At 30.7% G+C, this 21,196-nt stretch overlaps 2 protein-coding genes across 2 annotated transcripts in view; both read right to left on the reverse strand.

Moving 5' to 3' along the window:
- The window catches only part of LOC123009400, an 18,134-nt gene extending 11,248 nt beyond the window's left edge, over nt 1-6,886 (reverse strand). Inside the window, exons 1-2 of the mRNA XM_044405685.1 lie at nt 6,728-6,886; nt 3,279-6,680 (exon numbers count right to left, since the gene is read on the reverse strand). Of these exons, the coding sequence (XP_044261620.1) occupies nt 3,279-6,680; nt 6,728-6,796 (3,471 nt within the window). The 5' untranslated portion in view covers nt 6,797-6,886. The remainder of the gene's footprint in view (nt 1-3,278; nt 6,681-6,727) is intronic.
- Nucleotides 6,887-9,319: 2,433 nt separating this feature from the next.
- The window catches only part of LOC123009401 (calcium/calmodulin-dependent protein kinase kinase 1-like), a 57,206-nt gene continuing 45,329 nt past the window's right edge, over nt 9,320-21,196 (reverse strand). Inside the window, exons 5-9 of the mRNA XM_044405686.1 lie at nt 20,199-20,252; nt 19,610-19,934; nt 14,712-14,911; nt 12,307-12,690; nt 9,320-9,653 (exon numbers count right to left, since the gene is read on the reverse strand). Coding sequence (XP_044261621.1) covers nt 9,432-9,653; nt 12,307-12,690; nt 14,712-14,911; nt 19,610-19,934; nt 20,199-20,252 — 1,185 coding nt within the window. The 3' untranslated portion in view covers nt 9,320-9,431. The remainder of the gene's footprint in view (nt 9,654-12,306; nt 12,691-14,711; nt 14,912-19,609; nt 19,935-20,198; nt 20,253-21,196) is intronic.

Raw genomic sequence — 21,196 nt, forward strand, 5'->3', positions numbered from 1 at the left:
TAATTAAGCATTAAATATAATTTTTTTAATTTAATTTTAATTTCATAAAGTTGTGAATTTTTTTTTAGATAATTTGTTTTTTTTTCTCAATTGAAAGTAAAATCGGTCACTGAGCTTCACTTCAAACTAAATATACTGTTAAATAAAAAATAACGTTTACAATGGAAAAGATTTATTAGGAGGACAATCTTTTCTACGCTAATTGTACATACTTGTAGTTCTATTAAAATTAAAAAGTCTCAAGTAATTTTAAAAATAGCCATCAGATTTTTGTACTCGTACTTACATTTTAATTAAGTACATATGTATTTTAACATAATATTTAACATAATAAATAATATGTAATGTATGTCAAGGAACTGAGTATTGACGTTTCTATGAATTAAAAGTGTCACTTCAGGTTATGTTATACAGGGTCTGTCAGAACTCGCGCCCTAAAGAAAAACTTCAAGTAAGGTAAAATACTAGGAACATGGAAAAAATGTTTAAAAAATTCTCTGTCAAAAAAATATGACATTTTTTTTGACATTTGACATTTTTTATGTATATTTTAATGATCCTGTTGAACTTGTATATGTTTTTTTTATAATTATTTAGTAAAGGTACAAAAATTTTGCCAATAAGAGCCACAAATAATATTAAACAGAGTTGTAATTTAAGATACAGCACCCTTGTCTCTTTTTCTAATAGTCTGTAGAAAAAAAACTTGGAAAATTATTTTTCCAACAGAAATAAATAGAGTCAAAGTGCAAAATTTAAACTCTCATAACATAGAAATTTTTATAGATATTTTAAACATTTTTTCCATGTTCCTTATATCTTACCTGACATGGCATTTTTTTCTGGGGCGCGAGTTCTGGCGCACTCTGTTTAATTACTTATACAGGCTGTAATATAAAAAAAACGCCCAAGCCATAATTTCATGACTTTTGAACATTGTAATACTTTTTTGCCTAAAATTAATGGAGTTATGACTTGGGGCGTTTTTTTATAATACAGCCTGTAGGTACATATTTGTGTTATAAATATTTTTTTTTATCAAAACTACTAAGTTACATTTTTGAATTGATAAATCAGTGTAAGTTTCAACTTTAAAGAAACGTTCGACAAAAGTTGAAAATGCTTAATGTTTTAAACATTAAACATCTATAAGAATGCAGGTAATATAATGTAATTTTTGCCTAAAAATTTTTATTTCATGCTTTTGAAACACACTGTATAAAGTTTTTTCACTTCCGTCTTGTTGTTTTTTCAGTTTTTTTTTTCATAATATTATTTTTACAAAAATAAGCATTTGGTGTTCGATCACAACGAGTGTTTGGCAACCAGCAATTCTTGTTTTATTTAGTTGTAACTGCCTAAGATTTAGGGATATTCATGACTAGGTTGCCATAAATTTGCTCTGGTGAGTCAAGTTTTATCCGCATTAGAAATTAGAAATAATTTAAGTAATTGTAAAAAAAACCTCGTGGGTGACTTTTTCAAACAGACGAAAATTTTGTTCAATTTATTTATTGTTAACTTATACGAAAGGTTTTAAACTTTTGCTTAATTAATTATTCCACTACTGAAAGAAAGGTAGCGTTTTTATTTCGGGGTTTGTTGGTTGAGAAGTAGTTACCTTTATAGTATTATTTTATTATTTATTAGATTTATTTAACAATCAATTAACCTGCTCTCTTCCGGACACTTCAAAGCTTTTTCCCCACACAACTACCGATTTATTTTGGTATTTTAGTGACGTAATTGTTGTGGGGGAAGTTTAAGACAAGAACACATAAGAAAACCACAAAATTTTTACGAGAATAGGCTTGAAAAGAGACTATAAACCGGGACTTTTTTGTGGACATGAAATTTCCAAACAATTGTTTACAGTTTTTTAACATTGAAATTCAAGAATAATATCAAACTCTGGTTTGATCTTTTATCTCAAAGACGCATTTAACAGTTTTTTCAAAAACCACCATAAATCGGTATTTTACTCCCCCAGAAATACCTTTTCGAAGCGACGACAGTGATCAGGCCCCTCTTAAAATTGAAAATTAGGAATATTGTCAATCCCTAGTTTGATCCCTTATTTCAAAAACGCATATGATGGTTTTTCTAATAACCGTCCTAAATCGGTCTCTTATTCCCCCAAAGAGGTGTAGTGGTGAAACACAGCAAAAAATTATGACTATTTTAAAAAAACAATTCGTCTGACTATTGAACAAAAAGGTCATGATTTTGAACATTTATTTATTGAGGTTTATTGAGGTGTCATTTTCATTTCGTTCGATTGTACTTCGTTTACCTAAAAAAATTGGGAAAATACCTATTTTACTCCTGCCCTGGATTTAATGGGACTATGCCGGTCGGTTTATTGTTGTGCCGCTGATTTATTACTACTCCGATTTAACAAGTCATAAATTAAACTAAAATTTCGTTAAATAATGTAAAAATGGAGTTTGATCACATTCTAAGATTTTTTTTCAATTAATAATTTTACAGATTGATTTTGTCATGCATTTTTGATCAATTGATGTAATTAGATTTTTTCGTTAAAATTTTTTTAAGTTTTATTTTTATTGCACAAGTAAATTGTTTAAAGAGGTGATTTGCGAAGTGCGGATAAAACTTGACACCTGCTAGAATGTATCTGCTACCTACGAAACTGTTCGACTCAAATCCCATTTTCACACCACTTTTTAAAGGTTGGAATTGTTATACATATACCGGCTGTTCCAGGCAGGTTTGGATATAGGAAATTAACATGAGAAATTAGTTTTTATTTTTTTCCGGCTGTAGGAGTTACAAAAATTAAAATCTGATTAATGGAGCGTGTAGTGCTCGAAAAGGACAATCTTATCTCCAATTAACTCCATTTCAAATTGTGACAAATTCTCCTTTGGCAACATTGACTGGATAGTTCGTTTCTTAGTAACGCTAACCCGGCAAATTCAAATTTCAATTTTTCGATGGTCGTTTTCACCCATATGGAGTTATTTAGAGAATCGACAAAAATATCGATAAGATAGCCAGCCCTCTTCAAGCACTACAAACTCCATAAGTCAGATTTTTATTTCTGTTACTCCTGCAGCCAAAAAAAAAATAAAAACTAATTTTCCATGTTAATTTTCTATATGCAAGCCTGCCTGGGACACCCGGTATTTTGGATCTAGAATCTTCCAAAAATGCAAGTGTAAAATGTTATTTATGAAAAAATTCTTAAAAATTGTTTCCAGTACATATTTTTAATAGCTAAGATAAAACTGAAAAACATAAATAAACACACTCACCTCTTGTTCTAAACAGTTGTGAACACCCCATCCACTGAAGTCACAATCCATTAACTTGGTCTCATTTCCCACACAACTAACATCATCCATCATATAAAACGGTTTCCCCGTCATATTTTTCGAGTAAAATGAGTTTCCCTTAACTTCAGCGGCCCCTAAATAAAAACCCAACTCTTTACACACAACATTAGCATCCCTCAATCCAAATTTATCATCACAAACATATCCCGTTCTTCCAAAAGCCGTTACTTCAATTTGCCCTTCATTTTTATTTTTCGACCCTGTCAGTTTAATACTGTAACCAAAGTCCTCCGACTTGCATCCTTTCTCATCCATTCGATCGCCACAATCGTCATGACCATCACAGAGTTTTTCTCGAATTATACACTTCTTGTTGTTGCAAATATACATCCCGCTGCAGTTGATTTTTTCACTGATTAGTTCGTAGTAATCGAAGGGATAATACAAAATTAGGGCGCCTGTTAAACCTTCGTTGGTGTTGGTGAGGAAACAGGTTTTATCGATTTTTCTGTAATTGAAAGACCTGCAATGATGCTCTTTTGATTGCACACACAACAGTGCACAAGTCGCAACACTGACATTGTCCCATCTTTCCTTTTCAAGTACCGCAAGTTTGCTTCTTTCTTTTTTGGAAAATTTCGAGATGTAGTCAAGACAGTCGATTTCATCAGTACCATCAGGACAATCTTTAAATCCATTACAAACCAAAGTTTTGGGAATACACGTACTAGCAGAACAACGAAAATCACTTTTGCGACAATCACCGTCTCTAGAAGGGCCATTTTTGATCGAATTTTCTGCTTCTAGTGTCACTTCACCATCATCGTCGTCTTCAAATACATAGTCGGCATTTACGTCTGTTGAGGGAAACGGTGGTGGCCAATTCTTCTCTAAGATTTTTGGTGTTGTAGCTCTTGTATATTTATTACTATGACCAACACCAAAAGTATCATCATAATCATTAAACTCGTTTTGGGAGGGACTATAACGTGGCTTGTAAGTGGTGGATCCAAAAAACGGTTCGTAGGAGTTTCGAAATGGAACCCGGGTGGTTTTTCGGACTTGATTGATGTTAACCACTTGGTCATAATTAGGAGTGTTGGTTTCGTCATCGAGATCGTTCCGGTTTTGTTGATACCAAGTTTCTCTTTGATTGTTGGAATTGTATGTTGACGGTTTTTGGTCACTGGTTGGTGAGATGTAAATGGGATCTGGTTGTCTAACGGTTCCAGTGCTTCCACGATAATTATTAAAATTCTTATTGTAGTGAGAATCTTGGTCTCTATTTGATTCAATGGTTCCACGATAATTATTTGAATTTTGATTGCTGTTAACGTTGTATGTCTCTGGTCGTTGATCAATGGTTGGGGAAGGATAAGTAGGGTCTGACTCTTGGTTGTACCATGAACTTTGACTCGTGGAATATGGTCTTGGACGGTCCCATCTATTTTGATTGTAAGTACTTGTGGAACCCTTGTTGTTGTAGTTTTGAACTGTACCATAAGTACTACCATACTGATTTCTTCGATTATTTGAAGTAGTACCATATACGCCTTGTTGACCAAATTGTCCATTTTGTCCCCAATCATTACCATTAACATCCGTAGAACCTTCGTAAACCGTAGAATCGTATCCATTTTGTCCCCAACCATTTCTAACAGTGGAACTTTCATAATCTGTAGAGTATCCATTTTGCGCCCAAGCATTACCATTTCTAATAGTAGAACCATCATAAACTGTAGAATCGTGCTCATATTGTCCATTGGGGTACTGATTTGGTCTGAATGATGAAGAAACTCCGTATGAATTATGGTTCTGCCCATATGGTATTGGTCTATACGATTCCGAGGAAACTCCGTATGAATTTTGATTTTGTCCACCTGTTACAGAATGGTACTGATTTGGTCGATGCAATCCTGTATTTTGTGTGTTGGTATATAAACCTCCAACCGTTCCTTGCTGTTTGGTACCATAATATTCTGAGCCTCTATTGTATTGAGTGTTTCTATACCGATCTGTGGAACTGCTGTAGTAGTTTGGTTGATTAAATGGAAGTGTAGTACCATCATAATAATCAGTACCAGATTCATATTGATTAGTTGGTCCATAATAGTCCGTGTTTTGACCACTTGTCTCCCTGTTGTAATAAGTACTTCCATAGGTTGGAACCGAATACGTTCCTGGTCTTCTATTGCTAGAAGTACCACCATGATATCGAGAGGAATCACCTCTTTGCCAGTTTCGATCTTGATCGTATTGTCCATAAGTCCTATCCCTACTTGTCTCTTGTTGGTTATCAATCGAACCATAAGTCTGTATGCTTGATTGATTACCTCTATAGTACCCTGCATCATAGTCTATGACAGTAATCCCAGAATTGGTAACATTTTGGCATCTAACATTGTATGGAAAATCGCATATTTTTAACAACGGATTAAAAAGTGTACCCGGGGAGCAATCTTGAACATAAGTTATTCCATTTGCACAATTGAGAAACTTTGAACAATCAGTGGGATGGGGATGAATCCCATCGGAACCATAAGGACACTTTACTTCATTCTGACGATAAGACAGTTGTCCTGTTTGTGTATATTTGGAACTCTTTTTACTAAAATCAAGCTTGCTGTTGATTTCTTGGTGATTGTACTTTTGATTTTCTCCATTGAAACAAGTCGCTTTGTATGGAAAATCACATATATTTTTATTAATGTCAAAAAGTGTACCTGGGGGACAATCCATGAAATTCTCGATTCCACTCACACAATTAATAAATTTAGAACAATCAGTGTAATTGGGAATCAATCCGGAAAATTCCTTGGGGCAACCAACTTGTTTTATGACTTTTGCTGATTTTAAAATCGACTGACGAGGGCCACTAATACAATACACTTTTTCAGGAAAGTCACACTCTAAAGTTTTCGGATTGAAAAGTGTCCCAGGGGCGCAATTTTGGACATATCCTCGTCCTTTCCAACAGTTGAGAAATTGATTGCAGGAGGCTTCGTAGACGAACTGTCCTGTAGCATTCCTAGGACAAGCTTTATAAATTTCGACTTTTGGGGTGCGTTTTTGCTTGTTGTAGTTGACTATTTGACGTGTTGGATTTTCATTTTTGCGGATTCTGGTACCGTTAAGTACATAGATTTGGTTTAGTTGTTCATTTGTTGGTCGTGCGCCGTATGTATGCCCGTTGTAGACTGGATATGGCCTTTGCGACGTTTCGTCACTATCAGAGTATCTTCGGGAGTAGTCATAGTTTTGGTGATAAACTCGACTGTAATTGTGGTGTACCTGAATTTGAGGTTTGTGATATGAAGTAGTTTTTATTCCCGAGGTATAAGTTATGGGTTTGTGGTTTTGATTATTGTCTGGCACATAAATCTGGAAGTGTTCATTTTATAATTGTTTCTGTAACAAATTATACTTACTTGGATTGATATGTTCAAAAGTGATAAGAAGATTGAAAAGAAAAACACGAACATTTCACTAATTTTCATTTTAATATTTGTTTAGGTAATTATGTTCATTTTATTTTGTTGGTTCGAATGCAAGTGGCTTACTGTTGAAATGTCGTATTATCTTATCTAAAGAAGGGTCAAGAAATAGTTGCCCCAGTAATAACAAAATAAGATTATTTGTGGGAGATTGTTTATATTGTTTCCTAAAAGCATTTTGTTACTCATTTACTATTTACAAATGTTTCCGAGCTCTAGTTATTATTTGTTTGAAGGTTACTTATTTCACCTAATTAATATCATTTTTAAACGTAGAAAGCAACAATAGTTGTTGTGGGTGTCGGTCAATTGCGCTCACTTCAAGGAGGACGTTTTAATCCCTACAGTGGACTGCGCTCAGAAAATTTTTACTTACTTGCGTTAATCCCTATATGAACTGCGCTCAGGTCAGTCGAAATATCTCAGCGTAATGTAAAGAATTAGATTACTAAAAATTAAATTCCCATGCTAAAGAAAATAGGAATCAACCAGTTGCAAAAATGTACTTTGCATTGCGAAATAAGCAAAAACGAAATAGGTTATTATTTACATTTACTGAACACAAATATGTATAGGTGTATATTACATAGCAGTGTTTTAAAAAAATTTGGTCGAACTTACAAGATAGACATTTCCCAAAAGTGGAAAAAGTGCTCCTTAAAAGTTCGAAGCACCAACCCATGGGTGGGTATCCGGTTGTGATGCTACTGAGCGCAGTTCACCTTAAGGATTAGCTACCCTTATTAGTCTCACTATACCTGTTTTTGAAACTGAGCGCAATTCATCCTGCCCCGTTGTTGTGTATACTATTTGGGAAACTATTTTAGAACAAATCAGAAGAAAAAATCAAGTACTCGGAAGTAATAAATTACTTTCCAATACTTTTCCACTTCAATTGAATTTTCTCGCTAATACGACAGGAAAAAGTTAAAAGAACTCTTGCTTTGTCTGGTCTTTATCCCAAGTTTGTTCTAGGAAAAAAATCTTTAAATCTCGGTCACTTTTATTGATAAAGTTTTTGACTGTCCAACTCTGAAGAATGTTTTTAGTACTTTAATCTTAACATAAACTTGTTGAAATACGAATATAAACACTGCGAGTTTTTAACGTTATTTTCTACTTCTTATTGAATTTGAGATTTACTCCAAACTATTTTAAAACGAGCTTCACCTTTTACTTCACTTTATTCCGCTATTTTATTTAAACTGTAAACTTCTAGAAAATCTATAAAAAGATAAAAGTTTTGAAGTCCTGGTGTTAAGCCAATATTGTACAGATTAAGCAGAGCTTTTGTTCTTGGTGCATTTAGGGTTTCGGTTAGGTGCATAATAGGAGATCAATAATTATCTCATTTATTATCATTGTTTCTGACACGTGTACTGGGGTGTATATCTTCTATACACCCCAGTATCTACATACATACAGGGTGAATATAAAGAAAATAATAGTTAATGTAAATTGAAATAATATAAAAGATGTGATAGTATTTTGAGAACGAAATTTTGTTGTTTTTGAATTATGCGATTTTTTTTGTTAAAATCGTAATTTACTATAGATATATAAAAAAATTCTTACATTAAATATAAAATAGATGGTTGAAATCCTTAGATCATAACCTGGATGAGAAAAATGGTTTCATAGTGGGTTGCCATTAAAATTTTTTTATGGAAATAAAAAATAAGAAAATCTCGCAAATTTTTATTTTTGATAATACATTACATTTTTATAGTACTTTATTATTCATCAATTAGTTTTTCCAAAAAATTAATAGTTTAAGCAAAAAACGTGTAGTTCCATAGTTTTTTTTATTCACCTGGTATGAGATTTTACATAATTTGTGGGAGATTGGGGTCATCTTCTCGAATAAGCTAACTGGTAGTGAAAGAAACAAGTCGAATCGTGTTAGCAATTTATTAATAGTAAAAGGGATAATAGAGAAAAATTGTATAACAGCACTAACATTAAAATATTAGAGTTAAGACAAATTTAAGTCTAAAATTTTGTATATATCATATAATTTATACTGTATAATTAGAATATATGCTTTACATTACAATAACTTGATTAAATAATTAACGATAGTAAATAAATCTTTGAGACAAATAAGTTAACAACTTTTTGAGGTAGACAAAAATGAAAGAGAATCATTTTGATTGGGGAAGTTCTTATAATCCACGATTGTACAATTTGAGCAAAAGATTTCTTAAAAATTCCAAATCAGATTTTATTAACAGGTTAACTACTACATTAAATTGTGCAAAAATTTATAAAATAGTGCTTTTAAACTTCATATATACCTAATAGCTAGGTACCCGAACATGCAGACTGTAAAAAGGATTCAACATCTAAAAGGCAATTTGGGAAGAATAGAGAGAAATGTCGCTATATCTATTTATACAGCTATAGATATGAAAATCTTCACTGTCCTTCGATTTTCACCTTATTTGTAACTGGTGAGATGGTCCCCTTGATTTAATAGTTTGTCATCCATAAAAATTCAACTAAAGGTTAAATAAAATAAAGATGGAAATAAAAATTGTACATTTTATTTGAATAAAATAAAATCCGAGTATAAAAAATATCCTTGTAAACTATTAAAAAAACAAAATAAAAATTAATAATCCTTTAATAATTATTATCACCGCTTTGATTCAATCTCTATTTTGCTATCATTTTGGTCGATTGTTACTTCCGTAACGGATTCCAATGGAGAGTCTATAGATATTTGACGGTCTGAAACCCAATCGTAGGAACCCGGAGCCGAATTTGAACGCCCAGATCTTCCAATGTGTTGTCTGGTGGAAGTTGTGTCGCTTGCATTACTCGGTCTGTGCGTATCTCTTCTGTGCAGAAAAGGATTCTGAAACAACAATAAAAATGTAACTTGAATACTTAAAGTAACAAAAATGTATTTTTAACCAATAATGTTCAGTAGAAGTACTTTGAAAACTGTTTATTTTGTTGATTTTTATAAAACAAGAAGTGTAATATAAAATTTGTTAGTTTGACTCTTTGGTCGCACTCCTCTTTTTTTAGTTTTAAGCAATTCAATTTTTTATAATAATACGATACAAGTGGTATTTATTGTTACGACAATTTTTGGTAAATTCTTTTGTTCATGATTTATAAAGGCTGCGCCAGAATTCGCGCCCCAGAGAAAAAAAGCCATGTAAGATACCAAGAACATGGAAAAAAAGTTAAAAAAAAATCTATCTATAAAAATTTCTAAGTTATGAGAGCTTAAATTTTGCACTTTGACTCTATTTCTGTTGGAAAAATAATGTTCCAAGTTTTTTTGCTAGAAGAGGAAACAAGGAAGCTATATCCTAATAATTAATGTTATTTGTGCTTTAATTGGCAAAATTTTTGTAGCTTTACTAAATAATTATAAAAAAAAACATATACAAGATCATCAGTATTATTAAATAGACATAAAAAATGTCAAATCTCAAAAAATAAATATCAAAATCTTTTCACTGTTTTTTTAAAACATTTTTTTCAATGTTCCTGGTATCTTATCTTACTTGAAATTTTTCTCTGGGGCGCTAGTTCTGACACATCCTGTTTATTGATTTCTTTTAGTAGTGAGCAAAAACAAACCTTTTAAAAAATAAAATCCTGGAATATTTATTAGTAAGTAGGTATTTTAAATTTAAGAGTTTTATGTAGAGTTTATCAACAATGCAAAATTGCAAAATGCAAAACTGCAAAATGTTTTTAATCTATGTTTTTTAAATAGAAAGTATTGTATGTTTATAACTTGGTTTTGTCATGACTTCCATATTTTAAATGGGACTTGTCCTGCAAATACTATTTTGACAAATATCAAACTTCTAGGGGTTAGTAGATTCAAATTTTCTATGCTTAATTTAAATTAAATAACTTATAATAAAGTTTCTTTTATTTTTTTATTATCCATAATTAGTTCAAAGTGCAAGTTTTTGTAGTTAAAGGAAAGAAAGTAAAAAGGATAAAAATTGATAATAGAAACATATAAATTATTGAAGATGATCAAGAAATTTTGAAGACATTTATTTTAACGTCATTTTTACTTTTATCAATTTAATTTTATTTTGGCCCAACTTTCAAATTTCTTGATCATCTTCAATAATTTCTATGTTTCTATTATCAATATAGCCTGAAGATGGGACTAATTAGTGCCAGAAACATGTTTTAATCAATATAAACTTAAATTTTTGTGCAAGACGACTTTCTCTCTGTACGTCTCTTTTAAATAACTACTGATTCATTTAATTTCAATATATATTTCAATAATCCATTAAAAACTACTTTCACGATGTTTTTTTTTTTGTATGAAAGAGTGGAGCTTCTTGGCTGAAAATTTGTCAGTAGGGTAACAAAAATTCTTCTTTTACACAGAAATCAAATATTTCTGATCTATTTCAACTCAAAAAAACGCAATTGAGACGTTGCCAATGTGGCAATAATTATGGCAAGAGATATAACGGGTGTTTTCTTAAATTTGGAGTCAAAGCTATCCACAAAGTTTGACTCACTGACAGCGACGATGACATAACCTACGACAATTATTTTAAAATCCATGGCCATCCTTGACCAAGATAATTTTTGATCTCACAGTATATTGTATGCGACTGTATACTCTTTTTCATATTAATGTGCATCAAGTAGGTTGTAGAAGTCTAAATGACTCTTTAATTCAAAGGCCAATGTACACAAAAAGTATCATTAATGTCATTCAGAACAAATTTAATCACATCAATAATGACAAAAATCCATATGTTTGCTATTATATGTTAATTACGTTGTTAATTGTAATTATTTTTTGCTGCATAGGGTACAAATTTATTTCAAAAAATAATTTTTAGGGAAGATTGTGATTACGATTCTTTGAATTTTCACATGGTTGCCACCTTAAAATGATCCCTTTCAACGACTACTTCGATGCACATTAATATGAAAACGAGTATATGTTTAACTAAACAAAATTAAAGCACAATTTTACTTTTTTTCAGGAATGGTACAAATTAGTAAAAATTGGAAAAGTCATACGGAATTATGATACCGATTACCAAAAAAAGTTTTTAGTGTCGTTTCTTTTTTTTTAAATAATTTTACCCCATTTGCTTTAATTAAAAGCAAATGCATAAAAGGAAATCGATCACGATTATCGCCCAATAATAAAGATAAAAGAAAAAGACTTCTTTACTTCAGCTATTGATAAAATGCAATGTACTCGTGGAGTAGTTGATCTAGTTTTGATGATTCTAATCTCGGCATTAATTTCCTGCACCAACATGTTTAACATCCTCGTTCGATTTAACTCACATGTTGAGCTTTGACGACGAGCTTCAAGTGCAATAATAAGCTTTAAAAAATGAAAAAAAGCAAAAAGGATCTGGATTTACTCTTCTATGCTTTCAATTAATTACATGTCCGATCAAAGTGGTGCGATAATAAAATTAAGTTGACAAAAACTGAATATAAAATACACACCAAAGAAATGAAAATTTAATAATCTTAATGTTCTCTACCTGGAAAGAATGCTTCTTAAGCATATGTTTGATTAATATCAGTGTGTCCAATTTCGGTATCGATGTAATCACTTTGGCCACTTCCTCTTCAGTGACTTCGACCAAATGGCAGTTTTCTTCTTCCGTAGGCAGAGGGCACTGTCCATCTTTGGTAACCCACGGATGCACCTTGATCTCCGGCAACGTAATCCTTTTAGAGGGATCCTTGACGAGCATCTTCCTGATCAAATCCTTGAGTTGTTCAGGAATAGATGGAGAATCCGGAAATCTAACCGGTTCGTGGCGAATTTTCGAATATAAACCGATTATGTTGTTATCATAGAAAGGAACTTGACCGTAAACAAAGGCATACAGCGTGATACCCATCGACCAGATATCTGTACCCTGAACAATAATGTGTTGATTAAAAATAGACATGAGCAACGAAACAAAAGATTTGAGTAAAAATGGGATTTTTCATTTTTTTCTGAAAATGTTTTAATTAATAATAGTGTTCTGCAATAATATTAGTGTTGCAAAAAGAAAAATATTTTGGTTCAATATCTTTGATTTTGATATACAGGGTGATTTATATGTACGGGTATTATTATAGAGAAAAATTAAAATTAAGTTACGCAATCTAATAAAATATACAGGGTGTTCCAGCGAGCTGGTAAAGTCCAATATTGACCTTTAAATGATAAAAGATGTATATAGGAAATTGATAGTAATCTAGTGCAGCACCTAAAATTGTTTTCTACCATACAGCATGCACCAAAAATAAGTTACGATACAAACTTGTGTTCTTTTTAAATGAAACACTATATGTTTCTTGGCATTTTTGGATGTAGCCTTTTAAAACAATGTTTTAGCTTTTATTAGTCGATTTCGCTTAGCTTTAGAAATAAGACGGTTTTTTTGACATGCACTTTTCAAAAATTTGTTACACAAAAACTAAGACAGCTAGAACACATTTTTTCTTACTTCTGCAAAGAAGTACAGAATTTAAAGCTGTAGCAATTTTGTAGTGTTTTGCATTTGTAAAGATTAATAAATTAAATTTGTTAAAAGTGAAATAACCTAAAAAAATTTAATAGAACACTCTATTTTTAATTTTTGTATCTAATAGATTGATAAATTGTCTATCTAAAAAAATAAACTTTTAATGTCTAGAATTGATAAATGAAAAGATATTTAACATTCAATATCAACTGTGGCAACAATATCTATCAATATCTGAGCATTGTTGATACTTTGGCCAACATAGTAATTCCACCACGGATCACTTATTCGTTGATTTATCCAGAGATTGTAAAAGTCGTTATAAATACTGAAATTTGAATTATTGTATTGTAAAAAAAAAGAATAATGGATTCAGGTTAACACAAATGTGATTATTAAGCGATATTTCTTCCATCTCTTGTGCAACTGTTCACTTTTTGGCTACTGAAACAATAGTATTTTTTTTTAATCTTTAAAGTTCAATATCTTTTTAGTTATTGACTATAAGCACCTAAAAGTAAATAATTTTAGAAAGACAATTTAATAATGTTTTAAGTGCAAAAACAATAAATAGGGTGTTCCATTAAAAAAATTTAAGTTATTAAACTTTTAACAAACGCCTTCATTTTTTTATCTTTGCATATGCAACGCACTAGAAAAATGTTAATAAAACCTTATAGCTTCTTCTTTGCGGTAGTAAAGAAAATATTTCTACATGTCTTAGTTTTTCTGTAATAAATTTTTAAAAAGTGCATGTTTTCGTCAAAAAAACCGTCTTATTTTTAAAACTAAGCAAAATCGACCAATAAAAGTTTAGCTTAAAAAAGTCATTGTCATTAAAATATACATCCAAAAACACTAAGAAACATATGGTGTTTCATTTAAAAAAACACAAGTTTGTATTATAACTTATTTTGAGACGCGCTGTATAGTTGCGATGGACTAGATTAGCATCTACCAATGTCCTATACATATATTTTTTTATTTCACCATGTAAAGGTCACTAATGGACTTTTTCAACTCGCTGGGTCACCCTGTATATATATTTTTTATTACACCATTTAAGGGTCACTAATGGACTTTACCAACTCGCTGGAACACCCTGTATATTTTTTGATACTAACAGAGTCAACCTTTTGAAAAATATTTTTTGCAGTTTCACAAAAATATTTTAAAAGTGTTTTTTATGTAGAATTGAAAGAATTCAATTAAAATTTCGGCCTTTTTTCCGATTTTTTAGTAAAAATGTGTTTTATCTTTTGAAAATTTATCGAAATACCCTATGCTGCTGTTATTTTTGGTTTTATTTTCACAGTTGAGAAATTAGAACAACATAAAAATTTGGAAGAAAACGACAAACTTTCCACTAGTTCATGTTTCTTTTTTTCTTAAAACTGACTGAATTAAAAAAAAATCATAATTACTTTGCCACTGAACGCCGATTTGTTGTCGCCGAGAGCCTCAGGCGCTGTGAATGCTGGAGTTCCGGCCGTGTTTGACAGGAAGGCATCTGAACCATCAAATTCGTTACAGACACCCAAATCTGCTATTTGGACCCTGCCTGATTCGCTTAGAAGTAAGTTTGCCGGTTTGATATCACGGTGGATTATCCTTTGGTAATGCACTGGAACAACAACAAAGGAATTAGTTAACAAAACGTTGCTTTTAGATATCAAAGACATTTCTCCGAAAAAAATTACAGGGAACGCAGTTGAAATTAATATCAAAGCTCAAACCATGTAATTAAAAAGACAGACAGATTTATTTTATAATTAATTAACGAATGAGCAATAAATTATCGAGTCCAAATATGAACGTCGTAAATGACTTTAAATCATGTTGATGACTAAAGTAGATAATAAATCTATTTTTTGACGATCTTCATCTTTATTTGTTATTTTCTGTTTATGGAAGGTAGTAACCATACGTTAGCTTCTGTGATACAGTGGGAGCATTTAACTAATGACATGTAATGATGTTGTCACGATAAATAATAATAAACAATAAAAAACATAAACAAATAATTTGTATACGGTAACTTATATGTTAAATAAATGTTTATGCAATTGATTTAATTCTGATTACGTCAATTCTTATTAGACTTATATGTTAGATATTAGTGGGTAATAATATCTTACATACAACAACAATATGATTTTCATTGAAGGTTAGAGTCATCAAAAATTGAACTTGATTTGAGTGTATGTTAAAATGTTGATGTTACCTAGCTTTTTCGTAAAATGTTAACTTTTTTATAAAAATCATAGATAAGCTAAATTCCTTAGTAATACAAGATAACCAAAAATTTGTTATCAATTATTTAAGACTGCACACGTTTGAATGCCATTTTTAAGAGACAATGCGAACTTGATTTTTTTATAGCAATATGGATCATTTGACCTTTTTTAAAAAGTACCTAAATTTTTATCTGAATTCATCTGAATAGCACTGAATGCCCATGAAAAACTTCATTTTTTTTGGAATACATTTTTCCCAAAAAACAAATACGAATCACTAAAAATAAGTGGGCTGTCATTAAAAAAAAAATGATTTCATTACTGAAAATTCAATGACGTCAATGAATTTATAAAAATAAAATCGACCTGTTGGAGATTTTTTTTTTGAAAAATGACCAATAACAGAAATATAAATTTTGTGCTTTACTTTTGGTTCAGTCAAAAACTGTACCTTTGTATATCTCTAGTGAGATTGGTGAAGTGTTTTTTTTTTTCTAACCGGAGTTGAAATATTTCAAGTCCTAGGAAATGTCCACAAGGGCGGCTCGACCAAGTCATGTATGAGGTCATTTGAAGCATTTTATACGGTGAAATCACCATTTATTTGTTAATAATTACACGAATAATTTAAAAATTAAATTATTTCTATTAAAAAAAGTCACGAAAAAAGCGAAATAATAAAATTATTACTGTGGTATAGCACGAGTAGATGATATATGTCGAAATTGAACATAGAAAGATGGCGTTTAATCTTAGAAAATAAACAAATTTCCTTGTTTGTGATATGCTTGAAGATAAAAGAGTTTACAGGTGGTTTTTATAGGTGGTTAAATGTTTTTATTCTGGCGAAACTATCAATTTTTTTGGCAAATAAATTTAGGGGTGTGCAATGGCTATAAAAATGAAGAAAGTTTTGACAACAGATAAAGTTTATAATTTTTTTAACATAAATTGTAACATTTGTAATAAATGTTTTTGTACATTTTTAAAATGCATAAACATTTCTTTGTAAAACAATAAATAAAAAATCTTTTAGATTTAAGAAAAAAATTATTAGTATGGTAATCTCAAAAGTTTAAACAATTAATTAAAATAAAAAATATTTTGGCATCGCTCCTTTACAACCTTTAAACTGTAATCTATTATATGTTATATGCTACACATATTTCTAATACCAAACAAATACTGAATCTAAAATTTTATTACAAAACATTTATTAATTTATTTCCAAAAAACTGGTAGTTTACACAAAAAAAAATTTTTGTAAGTTAAACATTTTTTTAACAAAAGTGTGAGGATTACAAAAAAAATTGCACAGCAACAATTCTTGTAACAAGCTCGTTGTCTAAAAAAAATGTGGTAGGTTTCCATTAAAAAAATGTTGCTATGTTTATCTCGTAAGTATAAACAATTAATTAATATACAATTTTTTTTGAATAGTCAATATAAAATTGACTAAAAATAAACATCTACAACGACTAATTTATTCGAAAAAAAAACTTAGATGTTATAAGTTTGACATTATTTTTTATGATAGGAATAATTATATAAATATTTAGTTATTTAGGTTCATCGTTGTTATCCTCTCGTAGGAACTTTTATGATAGATAATTAAAGATATTTAAAGAAACTTAAAGATACTTAAAAATAATCTAAAGCATATTTTAGAATTGTAAATTGTTGTGTCTTACTGTATTGTAAACTAGTGCAAATGGTATAATACATAATGGACGTATTTCTGTGGTAGAGCAACCGAAATAGTGAATTTGAGTAAAGTGGAAAATCTTACAACTTACACTTTACATTATTTAAATTAAATCTTACATATTTACCACTTCATTTATTTAATAGGTATTTAAAATAAAAATATAAAAGCAATTTTAATTTATAGCTGCTTTGGTGTTTAATAGGGGACGTTCATTTCAGTTTGTGGGAATTGTAAAGTTTGAAGAAACTCGATTCAAACAAAACTCATATTTCAAACACTTTCTTTGTAACAACAATTAAACACAATATAATTAAGCAACTAATTAATTACTTTGTAAGTAATCGCCTTCGCTTGTAGTTAATCGTTAATTAACGTGATAGTTAAGTATTATGTTCTGTGATTCACATCTAGTTTATACTTAAAACTATATAAATACACGTCAAGTAAAAAATGAATGTATACACATACCTACACTAAAATGTTTTCTTTGAAACATGGTTGTACTAAATCGAAACTCATATTTTGTTCTCATGTTTGAAATAAGACCACTTTTCGTTCTTTCATGTAGCTCATTTTTCTTAAAGTACATACATTAACCTAAGTTGTTTTTGTTTATTCTAAAATATTTTTTGGGCAATTGAGGTCTATTTGATTGTTTACCACGTCTGTTTCCAATTACAAGACAGTAGGATGTTTATTTTGTTTATTGTTGCTGACGACAAGCTCGTTAGTAAGTATTCAGAGTCGTCGCCAAAGTATTTTTGGTGTTCTACAACGGTAAGTAAATTTTTTAGATATTTTATTAAAAAAATCAAAAAAATCAATCGCGCAAAAACTTTCATAAGCATCACGAACGTAAAATGTCTTAGAAATACCGTTCTTGATGCTTAATATACCATAAATTACTGCTATCGACTAGCGAGATCGATTATTATTAAATTTTACATGATATTAGTCAAAAACCTAAAGCGTTACTTTATTCCCTGTTGGGAAAAAAATTATTTAAGGGCAGGGGGCGAAACTTTTGAACCACCAAACGGCGCCACCGTCGACAAAGCCAAGAAATTTTTACCAAGTTTACGTATACAGGGTGGGCCAGAACTCGCGCCCCAGTTTCTCTGGCATTACTTATCTCAGATTAAATGCATTAATGAATAATTGACACCCCCTAAGCTGTATTCAACACTAGATTTACGAACATTCATGTAAATTTCAAAAAAGTCATTTTTTTAAATTGCTCTCAAGTTCTGCAAGTTATACCATTTTTTTGTTTATGCACCCATTGAAAATATGATAAAAAAACTGGCAGTTTAGATACAAAAAAAATTGATACTTGTAAGTCAAACATTTTTTTAACAAAAATGTTAGATTTACAAAAAAAATTGCACAACAACAATTCTTGTTGTCTAGCAAAAAAAATGTGATAGGTTTCAATAAAAAAAATGTTGCTATGTTTATCGTAAGTGTAAACAACAATTGATTGATATCCAAATTTGGTTAAGAATATCATTTTTATAGCCATTGCACACCTATAAATTTATTTGTCAAAAAAATTATAGTTTCGCCAGAAAAAAATCGTTTCCAGACTTCTGGGCCACCCCCTGTAGAATATAAAACATTAAAATTTATTTGAGTATTCGTAATGATGTAAGAATCGAAGGTCACATTTAATTCCTAATATTTTATCATGTTACAAATTATAATGCAATATCGGAATTTTCTGAATTATTGTTTTTCACGTATTTGGAATTTGTCCGTGTCCTTCATTACATTCGTAGCTCTGAGCAAGCCACTAAAAATTTTACAGAGAGGATTTTGTCGACGCGAAATAACTTCAAGGAGCTCATAAAATATTTTAAAGCTCGAAGAACAACTGTACAGGGTGTCCAAAATAACGTTAAAACATTTCGGAGGGTGATTTCTCAAAGTCAAAATAAAAGAAAATTTTCTTGTTGATCTATGTTCGGAAATGCTTCCTAAGGGAGCTGTAGCGATAACTTGATCATACAGGGTGTTTCAGAACTCGCATCCCTGAGAAAAATGCCAAGTAAGATAAGATACCAAGAACATGGAAAAAGTGTTTAAATGTCCACCGGTTATTGAAATAATTGAAAAAAAAGACCTTTTGCCAGCCATCTTCAGGGGGTCTAGCTCCCTCGGAAAGCATTTCCGAACATACAAACTTTTCTTCTTATTTTGAGCTAAGGAAAACTTTCAATGTTTTTTCCGGACACCCTGTATAATCTCGTTTTAATATTTCCTTTTGACTCTGTAATGTCATAAGACAAAAATTTCATATACGAACAAGATCTCGTCTTTTTAATAAAAAGAGGGATTTTTCTATATGAATATGTATTAAATAAAACGAGATACTCACAATATTCTATTCCTAAAACTACGTCTCTAAAGTAGGTCCAAGCTTGGTCCACGGTCAAGGGTTTCTCGGTAGGTACCTCAAGCACTTGCCCTCTTTCTAGAAGTTCAAACACTAAATAAAGATGATCTTCGACGGGATCGTCGAGGACTTCGACTAATTTCACCACATTGGGGTGGTCGAGCTTTTTCAAAATGGCGATTTCTCGGTACACTCGATGAAGAGGATGGGTTAGGGTAGGACTGGGTCTACCTTCCTTTTTTGGTGGCAGTCTGCCAAACATTCCCGCTTTTTTTAAAAGTTTTTTCTTCGATAAAATTTTCATCGCCTGTAAGACAAATTCTCAATATTAGAAAAGTTCAACTAAACTAGAACAAGACCCTAGGGATCAATAACATAAATTTATAATCCGACAAATTAGAAATGCAAGAAGTCCCCAGACACACTATTTAATGTATATTAAAAGAGCTGAAAGTTTATAATTTCTTAAAAAAAATAAGTATTGTATTTTTTCTATTTATTTCTACTCGTAATAACACAGTTTAGTTAATTTCTTTATGTAAAACTGTTTTGAAAAAATTGAATTACTTACATAATGAGTGTCGTCTTCCTCGTTGTAAGCCAATTTGACAATACCGTAAGACCCCTGGAACAAAATAATTTCATTCGACTAGGAAACAAATATTAAAAATTCAAAGAAGCTTCTCTTGGACAACGAACTCAACTTCTGCATGCCATGAAAATTCAATGGGGTGACATCAAACAAGCCGGCATTACTTATTCTATCCGTTTCATAATGGAAATTTTTAGAAAATAAATGTAAATTGCAAAATTCTCAAGAGAATTTTTCATCTCGGCTAGAAAGAATAAAACCTGCCATCACTTAGAAATATTATTACTGGGGTTAAGAGTCATGTACGCAATAAATGGATGTAATTATTCTTCGTAAAAAAGGAATAAACGGATTAATTACAATGTGATATTGTTTTTGTCTAAATAAAAATAAATGGCATTTTAATAAAGAATAATTGGACAGATGCTGTGAAAAATAAAATAGTTTATTATACAGGATGTTCATATTATCTGTTCCCGCCTAAAATTTCATAAATAGGCAACCAATTTAACTTTTCAGATCAGACTTTGTGTTTAAAATGTTACTTTTTATAATAAACGAATAGACAGATGTGGATTATGTCGGTAGTTTTATCAGTTTTTATTGCAAAGTTAATCCGAGTTGTAATTACTTCGTGACAATCCTAAAAGTGAACTATGTACAACAACTCCGACAAACGGATATGATATTAATTTTGGGAGAGTGTCGCGAGAGAGATGCCGAAGTTCGCCTGTATGCCACAAGAAACCCAGGAAAAAAAATCCATCAAATCATGCTTTCGGAACATTATGAGCATGAAACTGAGCAATTTAAAAAAGTTGAAGTGGGAAGACGTAAAATAATTTGTTAATTTCTCGCTGTTGTTTCCATTAATATACATTTGAGTTTTGAATTTGAAGTTTACAATGTCATTAATCAAGCACCGACTATAATTATTCGATTTAAAATAGTTAATATTTTACACAAAGTGTTTATGA

Source organism: Tribolium madens, unplaced genomic scaffold, assembly GCF_015345945.1.
Source record: "Tribolium madens isolate multiple individuals breed KSU strain unplaced genomic scaffold, Tmad_KSU_1.1 Scaffold_71;HRSCAF=194;Tcas5.2_LG6, whole genome shotgun sequence".
NCBI lineage: Eukaryota > Metazoa > Arthropoda > Insecta > Coleoptera > Tenebrionidae > Tribolium > Tribolium madens.